The following is a 14,779-nucleotide window of genomic DNA, read 5'->3' as shown; positions in this document are numbered from 1 at the left end:
CAGATCTTACTCCAACATCAATAATCAAAACCAACTTAGGAAGTTGGCAACACAGAGTACTGTTTTATTAGCAATTGTCTAAAACAGGGAGTTAGAATGGACATCAACTGACGTTCACTCGATTTCGTTCAATGCATTTCATAAAAAACATGACTTTTATAGTAAAAACTCATCATCACTGTCGTCATTCTACGTGGCAAACTACAGAAACCTACTTGGGAAAGTGATAGGCTTAAAGGGAACATCTAAGTATATGTTCGATAATTGACAGGGATAGTGATTGGGTCTCTAACATCAGGTGGGCAACTAAACCCTCCTCCAGTGCATGTATTTTCACATTAGAATTCTTCTGTAAATTACTTGAATTCCAATACAATGAAACCAGCTTCATTTATAGAGCAATTATTTATTCTTATTGAGGAGGGGTTTTGTCGCACAACGGAGGTGTAGTTTGGGAGTCAGGGAAGGGGGCGGGGGGGGCACATTCTGATATTTTGCCCTGGGCACCAAGTTGGCTAGAAACGGCCCTGGCTGACAGAGATCATGGCTAGGGTTTTCACAAATGCTGTCTAGGACAGATCCCAGCAGCACATACAATGGCATGTAAGACTCACTAAAACGCATGCTACGCTTCTGGCACTCATCACATGATGCTGAGGGGCCGCCTTGCCTTGTAAGAATCGCGAGACTTCCTGCAGCTGGGGGATGCCCCCCTCCCGGTATCCGCAGCGCGCCTCCAGCTGCTGAAATGCTTCCAGGTGCTGCTTGCAGGCGTGGCTGGGGTACAGACTGCTCAGCTTTCTGTAAACCTCACTCCTAAAAGAACACAACACGGATTAAGGATTTAAAATAGTTCAACTATGAAGATTCAAGAACAGATTTTGCACAAAAGCCAATAATTAGCAACATGTTGAAATGTAAAGTGTGCAGAGAAATACTGCTCGGCTGTGCTGCCTGCATGTTTTGTAGCAGGGCAGACTACTGCAGGGCATATTTTATCAGACTGTTACTGCTACTCAAACAACACTGCTTTCCTCATCCTTCACGCTATGGCAACTCTTGGACATTTTAAGATTCCATTCCTGGTTCTGTTTCAGCAGCTCATCCTCAGAACCTGAGTTACAAGATGCAGGTAGGCACTGAGTTTCATACGCACTGCGCAACCAGGGGATACAGTGATTGGAAACCATGAAATGAATATAATGAACAGGGTAAAGTCCACAGTTATAAGGGTATAAAGAGGGGAGATTCAGAGAGTTCTACACAAGGCTGCATGCAGGTTAGAGCGGCAGCGGTCGGTCCAGCCTCACTCTGGGAGGTGCTGCACCTGATCAGGCCCTGAGAAGCAGGGGCCAGTCTACCGTCAGGCAGAATTGTGTTTAATATTCTCTGTGTGTAGTTGAAGGCTTGTCTGCAAAGCAATTTCCTATTAACAAATGTAAAATGACTCAGCGATTGTTTCCATTACTTGATCACCAACTGGGCCGCTTAGACCGCTAAGGAAGGCAACAGTGTCCAAATAAAGCCAGTTTCATCTTCGCCCATCTGTGGCGCTCCAGGTAGTGTGCACCAGTCCTCCTGGAGTAAACCTTGCCCACTGACACAGCTCCTGCCCTACAAGCAGGCCACTGAACACACAATCCATACACAGTAGGGGAACTCTGTCACCCAAATCCCCTTCTTGTCCATGAAGCCAATAGTACATGCAATTAAGTCCTACTAGTACGACGGGCAACCGTTATTATATTAATGGCAAAGAGGCGAGTATTATGCACTTTTCGTTTCTTTTATTACATAGCACCAAGAAAAACAACAGAGACAAGAAACCTAGCACTCCCATTATCCTGTAGTCCTTGCCCTTCCCTCTGCTCCAGTGTCAACAGCCCCAAAACAAGGTCCACTAGATAATCCCATTAGCAGAAAACAGCCCTCCTCTTTTTGGTCTGGTGAAATTCCTTCAAACAAGCAACCTTTTTGGCTGCCAACTTGACTGGCGTTGCTCAACATTGTTTCAGGAAAACCCTGTACAATTAGAAAGAAATGTGTGCTGCATCATCACCAAATTCTATGAGAAGCCAACAGGACAGCTGAGACCAGGAAACATAGGGAGGGATAATACTCAAATCAGTGTTATTAATAGGATCACTACTATCTGCCATATCCTATAATAAGGAGTGCCCCAGCCCTAATCTTCTTTGTATGCCTTCTTAAACACCTTCTATTAATAAAACAGTTCTTCTCTAAATGTGGGCAGGATTTAGCCAAAGGTGTTGATGGCCCTGGCATTCTTGCCAGGATAGGGGGCTTAGATATGATATTATATGGTATGGCATTTATAACGCGCCTATTCACAAGTGTTTAGCACCCCTTTAAAATGCATAAGTTGGCAGAGGAGGCTAAACGGTCCATTACCGGCAAGAGTGCATCTGAATTCAGCAGTTGGGCACAATGGATACTTTGTTTTTTGGGGAATGCTAATAAGTTCATTCTGCATCAAAGAAAAATGTGTTTTTGGCTCGAAATAAATCCTACATTGCAGAACATGGCACAGTCCGTAGTTTCAATTCCTTTAGCTCTAACTTGGGGATATATATCGGCAAACGAGGGATGAAGAAGTGTATAAACCCAAGGGAACGCAGAAGGATCTCTATCGATAGAAACAGGAGGTAGGTCAGATGACGGGGTAACAGACGAGCACAGAACTCTATCTTTAAGTAGACTAGGGGCCTCATTAGGACTCTGGCGCTCCCGTAATGAACGGTGCCGGTACAGGACCGGCACCGTTCATTACAGGATGCCCTCATACGAGGCCTGCTAGCGGGTCCCGCTTTTCACATCTGGTCTGACCAGAGGTGAAAAGCTGGACCCGCTAGCAGGCCAGGATCCTACAACAGGCCCATCTTTACCAGGCCCGTTGATAGCATCCTCCCCATTCCCATTGAGCCCTATAGGGTTCAATGGGAATGGGGACTGATTTTTACCGGGTCCAAGAAAAGGGCAATTACCGGGTCCGCCAAGGTCGGCATAACCCGGTTATTGCCCTTTTCTATAACCCGGTGAAAAATCATTACCGGCGGCAGCCGTGCCCTTAATAAGGGCACGGCTACCACCAGGGTCATAATGAGGCCCTAGATCTTGATGGCGCGGAAAAGGATAATAGTCATATAAGTTGGGGTCCAATGATATCAAATGAAGAAAGGGAAGAAAACGAGAGAGCGTCAAGGAAGAGAGCATGCAGATTTTCAAAAGAACCAAGTATAGAAAAAGGGGTAAAATCTTCAAATGTAGGGGACTCCAAAGAGAGAACAACAGAATTGACACTATATGCTGATTGATCACAAGCACGATCGCGTAGTACAGAGGAAATATCCGCACCTTATGTAATCAGATTAAGTGCAGTACCGGGACGGAGACAAACAGCTGAGACCCCACCTGGAAAACAAGTTAGTATTTTTCATAAATCTCACTTATTGGATTAAAGTAGAGAATAGAGACACCGCAGAGAATGTGATGGGAAAAAACACACATTTTTTCAGGAAGATTTAGAGAAAGTGCCAAATATTTTATGGACCACAAGTCCATATGATGTGGGTCTATTAAAAGGAGTAGGAGCAGTTAAAATCAAACTTAAACCAGGAGCCCTTTTACCACATGCAAAGCAATACCCCATGTCTACAGAACTGGAAGAACGTATATTTGACACCATCTCCGCTTTAATGAAGCAAGGAATATTAGTACCATCCTATTCTCCATGTACCACAGCTGTGTACCAAGTGACAATATCAAAGCAATGGCGGGGTCAAGGAGTTTTATACCGGACCTTCGCCCCTAAACAATATAGTTGAAGCTGAGCTGAGAGCTCAGAGACTAAAACAGTGTGGGAAATGCAACAATTCCTAGGCCTATGTAACTATTGCAGGGCCTGGGTTTTCGGTAACAGTACATATATTCAACCATTTTTAAAAGGGCTTAAAGAAGGCCAGATGGGCAAGAGCAAAACAATGTGGTCAAATGAGATGACTGAAAGATTTGAAGAATTAAAAAAGGTGATCAGCAGATCCTCTGTGTTGGGAATTCCAGATTATCATGAAGAATTGTACTTATTTTCCATTCAAATGGAGAAGTCTTGACAGAAGTCCCCAGACAGAAATGACATTAGGACATGGACACAAAGCATTGGCCTATTATAGTGGGATTTTAGATCCAGTTATGAAAAGGCATTATCCTTCTGAACAGTCTTTGGCAGCTGCTGCATTCGTGATTGAAAAAGCTTCAAGTATAATAATGGGGTGTTCAGTAACACTATTAGTAGAACATGCGTTATTTGAGATTTTAGAGAAACCTAAAAGTACATTGACCACACAAAGAGCATCAGGATACGAGGTAATTATATTGAATCCTGCGATTAAAATTGTGGGATACAAGACAGTGAATCCTGAACCAGTAGGGGAGGATGATTATGTGCTGAACACTATGATGATATTCACGAAACTAGAGAAAATGCTCGCTGGAGGGGGGAAGTTCTCTTTATGGATGGTTCTTCATAAATTTACCAAGCGACTGGCGAAAGGCATATTGGATCAGCGGTAGTAAATCTGAACTGAGTGGGTGTATTCGGGGTAGTGACAAGCACGAGATTGCCTTCACATTACTCAGCAAAGGCTGCAGAATTAGTGGCGCTCTTCGCTGCACTTCAGAGATTTGAAGATGAGGAAGTGACAGTGCACTCTGACTCTGCCTATGTGATGTAAACTGTACATGCAGACTTGTCACGTTGGAAAAGGAGGGGCTTCCTCTGTGCAACCGGAACTCCAGTGCAACATGCAGCCCAAATGGATAAACTTATTGAGGCATTAAGACTCACTTTGACTCTAGCAGTCGTAAAATGCTCAGATCATACTAAAAGAGAAGACGTAATTTCCAATGGAAACAATGCTACAGACTTAGAAGCCAAAAAGGCAGCCTATTTCCCAACCATTTCTAATTTTGAAATATAAATTGTTAAACAGTTGACAAGATGATGCATGTTGGTAAAGGTGGGCTTTAACATGCTGTCTATTGTACAGTTAATTGAAATACAAGGTTGAGCACCACACGAAGTGAAGGATTTATGTAAAAAGCGGAGTTGTTCTTTATCTCCCACTGAGGGAATGTGGAGAAAGGATAGCACTGGAAAGCCAGTTATGCCTCTAGCATTGTTGAGGGTAGCATTGGAGCTGCTCCCTTACCCTGCACATGTGGCTGGAAAGAGTCCAGCTGCTACAATTGCAGATGAGAGGTTATCGCCAAATCTGTGAGAGCATGTGGCACAGTTTATTGTAAATTGCATCGTGTGCCAGAAATGTACTTGAGGGCACACTTTGCGAACAGTGACAGGAGTAATTACTAAATCCAATGTCCCATTTCAGCATCTACATAATAATTATGTGGACATGCTGCAGACATAAAATGGCTATAGGTATATGCTGGTCATGGTATGTCCTTTTTATAGATGGATCGAGGCAGGTCCATGCACACACCCGGCCGCCACATGTGCTGCCAAGTTCCTTGTGTGTGAAGTGTTCCCAAGATGGGGTGTGTGTGAGATTTTGCGGTCTGACAATGGACCACATTTTGTAATTGAGCTATTCGAACAAATAGTTCTTATATTAGGGATTAAGCATATGTTTTCCTCCGCATATCACCCACAGGCTAATGACATCTGTGAATGATTAAATGGATTACTGAAGGAGAGGATTGCAAAAGTAAAGATTGCTTTAAAGAAGGGATGGCTACACTGCCTAGCCATTGCCTTTTACACCCAAAGAATCCAACCTGGCTCAGATGACCATCTAACTCCTCATGAGTTGGTGACTGGACGCCGTATGAGAACACCCTTGCTTCTCCAACTAGTTTAAAAACAGATGCCCATAGTGTAGCAAATTAACAGGTTCTGAGGAGTCTTCCCTCCCTTCCTCCTCACCTTGTTCTTCAGTTGAGCTTTCTTCTCGGTCCTTCTTTCTTTGTCTTCTGGTCTTCTTCGGTTCTTCTCCCTTCTTGTCCTTCTTTTTGTGCAAGTAGGGTCTCTTTCGTCTGGATGCCATTATGTCGGTTGGTAAAAAAACAGACAATGTGGTGTTCCTGGGAGTGAGCCCCAAGAACAGGGAAAAAGTCTCCTGGATGAAAAAACCCTGTAGGTTCTTTGATGGAGTATTGCAATGTCTCAAAGATTGTCAGGATTCCATCACTCAGAGGGAAGGACGAGCACTGTCAAGGCTCCGATACCTGCCCATGCTGGACGCCGCAGGGGCACCAATCACTGGGCTATGACATCTGTATCCACCCACCACCAGGGCGTTCTACAGCACTAGTACCTGTTCAGCGGCATCATAATCAGTCGCACTCAACTCCCCCCATGTCTTTGTTACAACCTACACACCCACTAGGTTGCTATGGTGATTTTGGTATCCGTTACCTTCTAGTGTTCGACGTGTTCGGGGGCAGGTGCATTAGGTATTTAGCTTCCGGAATGGTGGTACTCGATGCTTCTGATTTTACTAAATCCAGTCGCTACATTTTGCCTTGCTCTTGTCTCGACCCTGCCTTCTTGTTCCTCCCTGATTCCTTGCCTTGATCCTTGCTCCTTGTTCTGCCTTTATCCCAAATGGAACCCAGACCATTACTTGACCTGCAACCTGCCTGCTGATTGGACTGTTACCTCGACTTATCAACTTTTGCCTGCTTGTCCTGTTCAACTGAAACCCACTCTCTCTCCAGAATCTTGAGATCTTCCAGACTGGTCTCTGGAACAACCCTTTGCTACGTCTGACACCCCCCCTCACATATATTGCCTCAAACCAGCACAGGAACTCTTGGACTTCCATCCCTGGCGCTATTAGGTCATAGGCGTCCACGTTCCTTCGGGTTAGGTGGACCTCAGGACTAGAGACTGCTGAACACCTCCGTCTTAGGCATCCTCGTGCCATCGGGACAGTTTTACCCTGGCAATATATACCGAGGGGCGGTGACTGGACGAGCCTTCTTTTCATGCATGGCGGGTAAGTGTTCTGGCTCTGTTCTATTCCTTTTCTCTCCGTGCGGGTTTCATCTGTATTGTTAAAGGTCCTTCTTCTATCCTTTAGGGGGAATCACCAGTTCATCTATGCCTTACTTCCGGTCTTACACAGATGGGTCCTTAATCACTGGTCTAGGAATTCCTGACTTCTATGGCAGGTTAGCCAAAGTACTAAGTGCTTAGTGTTTTGTTTTGATGGTAATGCTTAACGGTCCTTGCTTTTTAAAGTCTTCCAACTCCGGCAGCTGTCCTCTACTCTCAACCAATGTTTCCTGGTTCCCGCTGGTGCCCTTTCATCGCTCGGCCAATTGATCTCTCTGTGTGTACATCTACCCAGAGAGTTACATTGGTAGGGAGAAATCTTCGCGGGCAAGATCTCCTATCTCCCTGTTACCAAATCAGGTATCTGACAAAGATGGAGATATCCCAGAAAAGATGGCATATTCCAAGAAGGAAAGAACCCCCAAACTCACGCAAAGATCTCCTATCTCCCTGTTACCAAATCAGGTATCTGACAAAGATGGAGATATCCCAGAAAAGATGGCATATTCCAAGAAGGAAAGAACCCCCAAACTCACACAAAGACACTGGGTAATCCAGCACATGGACAGGTATTAAAAGAAAACTCAGAGAGATCCTAAAGCGTAAGAAAGAATACAAGGAAGGTGAGAGGGAGCTATGTAGTCAAGCTGGTCTCCGGCAAAAGGGAAGCAAGAGCAACGAATCTCCCACGAGTCAGGAAGAAAACAAGAGGAGCAGAGAAAAGAAAGAAAAGCACAGAAATGAGGATCTGCGTGCCGAGGACAGAGAGAGAGTGCTACACGGTAGCAAGGCAAAGGGGGAGTGTTGGCTCCAAGAGAAATGAAAGGCAACTAGCATCACTGCACAGGAAGAAAACAAAGGTGCAACACACCGAGTGCTCTCACCGTGGGCTGGATAAACTAGGCGGTGGCCATCTTGGAATAAACTAGACCGCTCAATGTAGAATGGAAAGCATTGTTATGGAACTCCCTAATGACGTCTCCATTGGTCTCAAATCTTCCATGAGGGCATGACACAAATTTGCTAGGTGATGAAATGCATGATTATCCAACAACAATGACTTCAAGTGTTTCTTTTGGTCTGAAGAGGTCAAGCACCGAAGGGAGGGGTCAAAGACAAGTGACAAAGATGATCAACCTATTGAAGCAGAAGGTTTGTTAGAACAACCCAGCCTATACCTATGGGACCAGGTGCAGGTACGAAGGTGTGTATGCACTTGGAGCACACCCTGCTTTGAAGGACCATATGAGGTGAAAGAAGTTACCTCTGCACCTGCCAAGTTAAAAGGAAGAAGAATTTGGCCTCATTTGCACAACATCACCCACATAAAGGAGAAACCCTGACCCCTACTGCAACAACCGACAGTGAAGCAGAGAAGAGGTTCCATGCATGCCAACTCGTTCAATGGCCAAGAGTAAAGAAAAGATTAATTAAGAGGACAGCAGTACTGTTGACTAGATGCCACTATCTTTCAACATTTGACAAGGGATACACAGACTTGCAGTTATCTTGGAACGTTTTTAGATAGGCTCAAGGAACAATATTATAAAATGCCAGAGCTGAAAGAAGAGAAGCTCATTTCCTCTTTATGTTACCCATTACTATGGCAATACACACATTCTTGTATGCTGTTTTCTACATACATATTACTGTCGTACCCTGCTTTAGTAAGAAGATACGTAAATATAGTGATGTTTTCTGGCAATCCTAAAAACAATTATATTATTTTCAAAATAATTAGAGCAATCATCTTGCAGTTCTTGGTATAAAGATGTGATTCATAGTGACTTAGAGTTCTATATTAAAAGTCTAAGCAAAAAATTGCAGGTTTCAGAAAATAAGCAGAAGTCGATGAGCTTTCGTGGAGTAATAATTGTGATATCATCCTGTGTTATGATTTGAATTTTCCTCCTGATGGTTATTATGGCATTTAGACATTTTGTAAGACACAATACAGACATGGAGGGGAACAATGACACGGTTACTATTGACCCTGAAGAAAGCACAAACAGCATCCTTTATAATCTTACCAGGCATCTATTTCGATTTACAAGAGATATTGTGGACGATCATGAAGATATAAACACATATCTTGATAATTTGGCTCATTTAAAAAATAACCTATGGTATCAGAACATGAAGGAGGTGGGAGAGAGAACGCCAGATGAAAGCTGCTATGTCTGTTATGATGTGATATGATATGATATGATATGACATTTATAACGCGCCAGTACACAAGCGTTTCTAGGTGCGACAAGACAAAGGGGGGGAAACAAAGGGAGGAAAAAAAACTATGGTCTTACTAGGCCTTGTGTCATTCAGATCGAGAAAGTGCGGGGAAGAGGGAGGGGAGAAGTGCCAGGGGGAGGGGAAGGGAGAAGTGCAGGTAACTCGATGAGTGCAACCAGCGCGTGACTCATAAGCGCAGAGAGAAGGGAATGTAGGGTTGCAGGTACAGACCCTTAAGTGCAGGGGGAGCCCAGAGGCAGAGCAAGGGCAACTGGACATGCCGGAGTCTGGGCCTGAGTTCAGAGGGTGACCAGGTGACCAGTGCACAGAGCAGTCAGGGACACCAGAGAGGGAGAGGAAGAGAGAAAGCGGAAGCAAAAAGGAAGGTCTTGAGTTGCTTCTGGAACCGGAGGTGGTTCTGCACAAGTTTGAGAGAGGTAGGGAGGATCTTCCAGAAGGAGGCTCCAGCCGAAGAGAGTGATCTACACCCCACCCTTTGCTTGGAGACGTTTCTGACCCTCAGAGAATTGGAGATGGATGAGCGGAGAGCTTGAGAAGGAAGATGTGTAGGAAGAGAAATGTGGAGGTAGTCCGGCCCCAGAAAGCCTTGTGGACAATACAGAGGGTCTTGAACTTGATCCTTGCAACCACTGGGAGCCAATGAAGAGATTTCAGAGCTGGAGGGATACAATTCCTGGGTATGAGGCCAAGGACAAGTCTCGCAGTTCTGTTCCGGATAAGTTGTAAAGATCGAAGAGTAGATGTTGGCAGATTTAGAAAGAGGCTGTTGCAGTAGTCCAGTTTAGAGAAAAGGAAGAATACATCTGAGGAGGTGCAGCTGATAGTATGACTTCTTAGAGACGTCAGAGATGTGAGGTGAAAAGAAGAGGGTGGAGTTCAAAATGACAACAAGATTCTTAGCCCCACAGGAAGGGGCAGGAAGAGGGCCTAGAGTGGGTGGCCATACAGAGAGAGAGGAAAGGAGGGATCAGGTGTACCAATGGGGAGGTTTACTGGCATTAAGACAGAGATAATTGGTGGCACACCACTCCTGAATTGCGGCAAGACTGTCTAGTATGAGAGAAGTAGCAGAGGTGGCTGAAGAGAGCCTGAAGAAGAGCTGTATGTCATCCACATAACACTGAAGGTTGGAGTAGAAAGGAGCAAAGCGGTGGGAAAGAGGTGCCAGGTAGTGATTGAAATTCCTGGCAGAAAGGGTAGACCCCTGGGTAAGCAATTGGATCTGAGAGGGTCAGTCGGTGAGAAAGGAGGTTAACCAGTCCCGGGCGTGATCATTGATACCCAAGTTTTTACTGAGGCGATTGAGCAGGATGGCATGGCTGACCGTATCAAAACCAGAGGATAGATCAAGGAGAATGAGGATAGAAGAAGATTAGAGTCACGATTAGAGAGCAGGTCTTCACAGGTGATCATAAGAACAGTTTCCATGCTTCAGGCAGCTCTGAAGCCAGACTGGTGCTCATGGAGACAACCAACAGATTCAGTATGCAGATTAAGGTGGGAGACGGCCAGCTTTTCCAGGAGTTCACCCAGGACAGGAGTGATGGAGATCGGGAGATAGTTAGCCAGAGACGAAGAATCGATAGAGGGCTTCTTAATAAGGGGGTGCACAAGGGAGTGCTTTGGGGGGGAGGGTTCCAGTGGCAAAGGAGTGATTGCAGAAATCAGCCAAGGCTGGAGCAAGGGTGTTCATGTGGTCCTTGATGGTTCTGGATGAGCAGGGGAGAACCTGCTTAGATGAGACTTTCATAGATCGGGCTTGTCTAGATACAACGTCAGGGATGAATAAGGGAAAGGGTGAGTAAGGAGGAGGAGTGACAGCCACAGACAGGTCAGAGTGGTAATGGAGGAGGAAGAGGAGGTAGAGGAAGAGAAAGTGGACAGGATGTTCTGAGTTTTGGTTGTGAAATGAGAAGCCAAGGCTCTGCAGAGGGCCTGGGAGGGAACAGGAGACGTTTGTTTGTTTGTTTGTTTGTTTGTTTGTTTGTTTGTTTGTTTGTTTATTTATTTGTTTTGTGCACCGGACCCAGAGGTATCAGGGCGCAGGTGAAAAGAGAATTTACAGCTTAGTTACATAAGTTAGAAGCAAGGTAAAGACAGGTTACCTCGGCGTTACAGGATGAAGGTAAGCAGCATAGAACAAGTATAGTGGCATATAAATGTAGACAACATGAGGTAATTTACAGATATTACAGATATTTACATATTTAACAAAACTATATGAAAAATACATTACATGCATGCGGGCTACATTAGTACGGTAAGGGCATGCAGGCTACATATCCTTCTCTATGAGCCATCTTATTGCGCTCTTTCTGAATTTGGAAAACGTTTGGTCAGATCTGAGTGTGTGAGGCAGGGAGTTCCACAATTGTGCTGCCCTAACTGGGAAACTGGAACCTCCAATGGTTGACAGTTTGAATCTTGGCACTTGAAGACAGTTGGGGTTGGCTATTCTTGGCGGTCTGATGAAGCTTTTTCTGATAAATCGTTCTGTTAGGTAGCAAGGGGCTTTGTTATTCAAGCATTTGTGAATGAGGGAGGCCGATTTGAGATTCATTTTTTCTTGGGTGGAGAGCCATTTATGTTTCCTTCTTATTTTCGGAGATGTGTGCTCTTCTAGGGATGCTTAAGGCGGCCCTGAGAGCATCATTTAGTAGCACTTGTATTCTGTTAATCATTTGTTGGTTTGCCCCTATGTCGAGAGCATTGCAATAATCACGTTTTGATAGGATGAGGGCTCTAGAAAGGATTAAGCAACTGTCAACTGACAGGAATTGTTTTCCTGCTCCTATTAGTTTACATGTGTAGGCCGTAGATGAAGCCAATGAGTTTACCGGTTTAGTGAGGGATAAAGTTGAGTCGAGGTAAAAGCCTAGGGTTTTTACTTCTCTGGTGTCCTTAATCGTATTCCCATCAATAATGAATGCCAAGTAATTGAGGTTAAGTTTTGAGATGCGAGCTGCGGTGCCCAGGATGATGAGCTCTGTTTTGTCATCGTTCAGACATAGGCTATGGTTAGCCATCCATGCCTGAATGATGCTATAAACTATATTCACCAGAGCCAGATCTTCCTCATAATCACCCGTAAGTGGTAGGAGAATCTGGGTATCGTCTGCGTAGTTGGTATAGGTGATACCCAGATTGTCAAGATCGTCAAAGAGTGGCTTGGTGAAGATATTATAGAGTGTTGGCAAAACACATGATCCCTGGGGCACCCCGCAAGTAATAGGTATTGGGTCTGCTGCGGCCGATGGTGAGAAGACCCTCATAGTTCTGTCACTATGGAAAGACTGTATCCAAACTATAGCTTCCTTTGAAAAGTGGGCTGCTGAGTCCAAGTGACTGCACATGACTTTATGGTCCACCAAGTCAAAGGCAGCTGACAGGTCTAGTAGAAGGAGAAGTGCTAGTTTCCCTTTGTCTCTTAGTGAGCCTATTTGGGCATTTAAATCGATAAGGGCCGTCTCTGGGCCATTTTGTGGTTGGAAACCAGATTGGCGGGCGCCTAAGAGTAGGTTCATCTCAAGGAAGTTCTGAATTTGGGTGTATGCTACCTTATCTAGGATCTTTAGTAGAAAAGGCACCGTGGTGATTGGCCTGCAGTTGGTGGGTATGTTGGGGTCCAGTGTTTGTTTTTTCAAGAGAGGGAGTACCCAGGATTCCTTTAGATTGCGCAGGATGGTGCCAGTCGTGAAGTAAGCATTAATGAGTTTGGTGATGAAGGGTCTAGATCTCTAGCAGCGTCTTTGATCAGTTGAGCTGGGCATTGGTCGCCTTTGCAATTGGATGGTTTAAGCGCAAGAATCGTTTTCTCTACCTCAATAACTGAGACCTTAGAGAAGTTAAATTGGGTATGTTCTATTGATTGGGGCTGCTGTGTTTTGTTAGGGGGAGCTTGAGTTTGAGACGATAGTAAGGCTTTCTTTAGGGCTATTTTGTTTTTGAGCTTCGCCACTTTGTTAGTGAGTGCCAACTGTATTTCAGTACACCAGGTTTTGTCTTTAATAGAGTCATCCTGTACTACAATTGGGGTTTACAATTCTTTTAGAATGGAGAAGAGCTCCTTCATGCTAGAGTAAGCTTGTGTAATCCTGTTGTTGTACGTTTCTTTTTTTGACCGTGATGATATCCTTTTTGTATTGCGTTGAGATACTTATTAGATTAGTTTTATTTTCTATAGCAGGATGTAGATTCCAGGCCATTTCACATTTTCTTTTCTGTAGTCTTAGGTTTTTTAGGTGAGGTGTAAACCAAGAGTTGAGATGCTTTTTAGGTTTGCTATTCCTAAGTTTTAGCGGAGCAGTGCTGTCGAGAGCGGTAGTCATGGCATTATTATATTCTCCCACTAGTAGACCTGGGTCTGAATGGTCTGGTAGGGAGTTGAGATTGGGGAGGATGTGGGGTAAGATATTGTCAGCTGTGATGTTTTGCTTGTTTCTGGTTAAGGAAGGTACAGCGGGTGGAGGGGTAGGTGCAGTAGGTCTTTTAGTATTGAGAGTGAAGGCGATTAGGTAATGGTCAGTCCATATTTGGGGAGAGACGGAAGTGATAGAGAGCTTGCAATTGTGACTGGCAATCCAATCGAGAATTCTCCCTTTGGTAAGAGTGGAGTTATTTATTTTCTGAGTGAAGCCTAATTCTGTCAGGATGTTAGCTACGGGGTAGCCTGGTGATCGTTAGTATCATCGGGCCCGGGGTCTGTAAAGGAGATGGATGTTTAATGTTTGGGAGTTGGTGGTAGGTAGTTTAATGGATAGTGACTCACAGGATTTTAGGTTAGGTGTTGAGATCATTCTCATAGAGAGATTAGTTTTAGAGATAATCGCTAATCCTCCACCACGTGAGTCTAGTCTGTCAGCTCTAAGGATGATGTAATTGTCTGGGACTGCTAGCGTTAATGCTGGGCCTGCTTCCTCATGGAGCCAGGATTCCGTGATGGCGATGAAGTCGAGATCATTTTCCAAAATGGTCTCTGCTATGTCTGTAGCATGGGCGACTAAATATCTAGCATTAATTAATGCGCTTTTAAGGTCGCATATTGGTATATGTGCGTGTTGCTACCAGTATCGGATGGGAAGATGGACTATTATCTTGCCTTGCACATTTCTTAAAGAAAAAATCAGCAGTAGGCATAGTGCAAATAGTGAATGACAGACGCCTAGAATCATGGGCCAAGTATTCCAAATTACTAACATGGGTCGACAAGGAAGCAGGACCAGTATCTATAATACCAGTGAAGAATGCAACAACATGCTTTAAGAATGGAGGCTCAGCTCTAGTTGGAGAGAACAAAGGATGTGGACAGATACGTGAGGTCCCAGGAATGAATAGAGCAACTGCCATAATGATGGACCGATATTGGGCATGTGGATCCAGAGCTTATATGCAGTTGCATAAAAATAGGGGAGAAATATGTTCCATGGTATTAAT

At 44.5% G+C, this 14,779-nt stretch overlaps 1 protein-coding gene across 1 annotated transcript in view; it reads right to left on the bottom strand.

Moving 5' to 3' along the window:
- Positions 1–14,779, bottom strand: part of LOC138514765 (tyrosine 3-monooxygenase-like) — a 456,844-nt gene that overhangs the window by 179,876 nt on the left and 262,189 nt on the right. Inside the window, exon 6 of the mRNA XM_069630145.1 lies at positions 671–816. Coding sequence (XP_069486246.1) covers positions 671–816 — 146 coding nt within the window. The remainder of the gene's footprint in view (positions 1–670; positions 817–14,779) is intronic.

The sequence above is a fragment of the Ambystoma mexicanum genome, chromosome 12, assembly GCF_040938575.1.
Source record: "Ambystoma mexicanum isolate Mex_15411 chromosome 12, UKY_AmexF1_1, whole genome shotgun sequence".
In the NCBI taxonomy this organism is placed as follows: Eukaryota; Metazoa; Chordata; class Amphibia; order Caudata; family Ambystomatidae; genus Ambystoma; species Ambystoma mexicanum.
The sequence above is the reverse complement of the archived record's forward strand: the minus strand, read 5'-3'. Positions and strand labels throughout refer to the sequence as shown.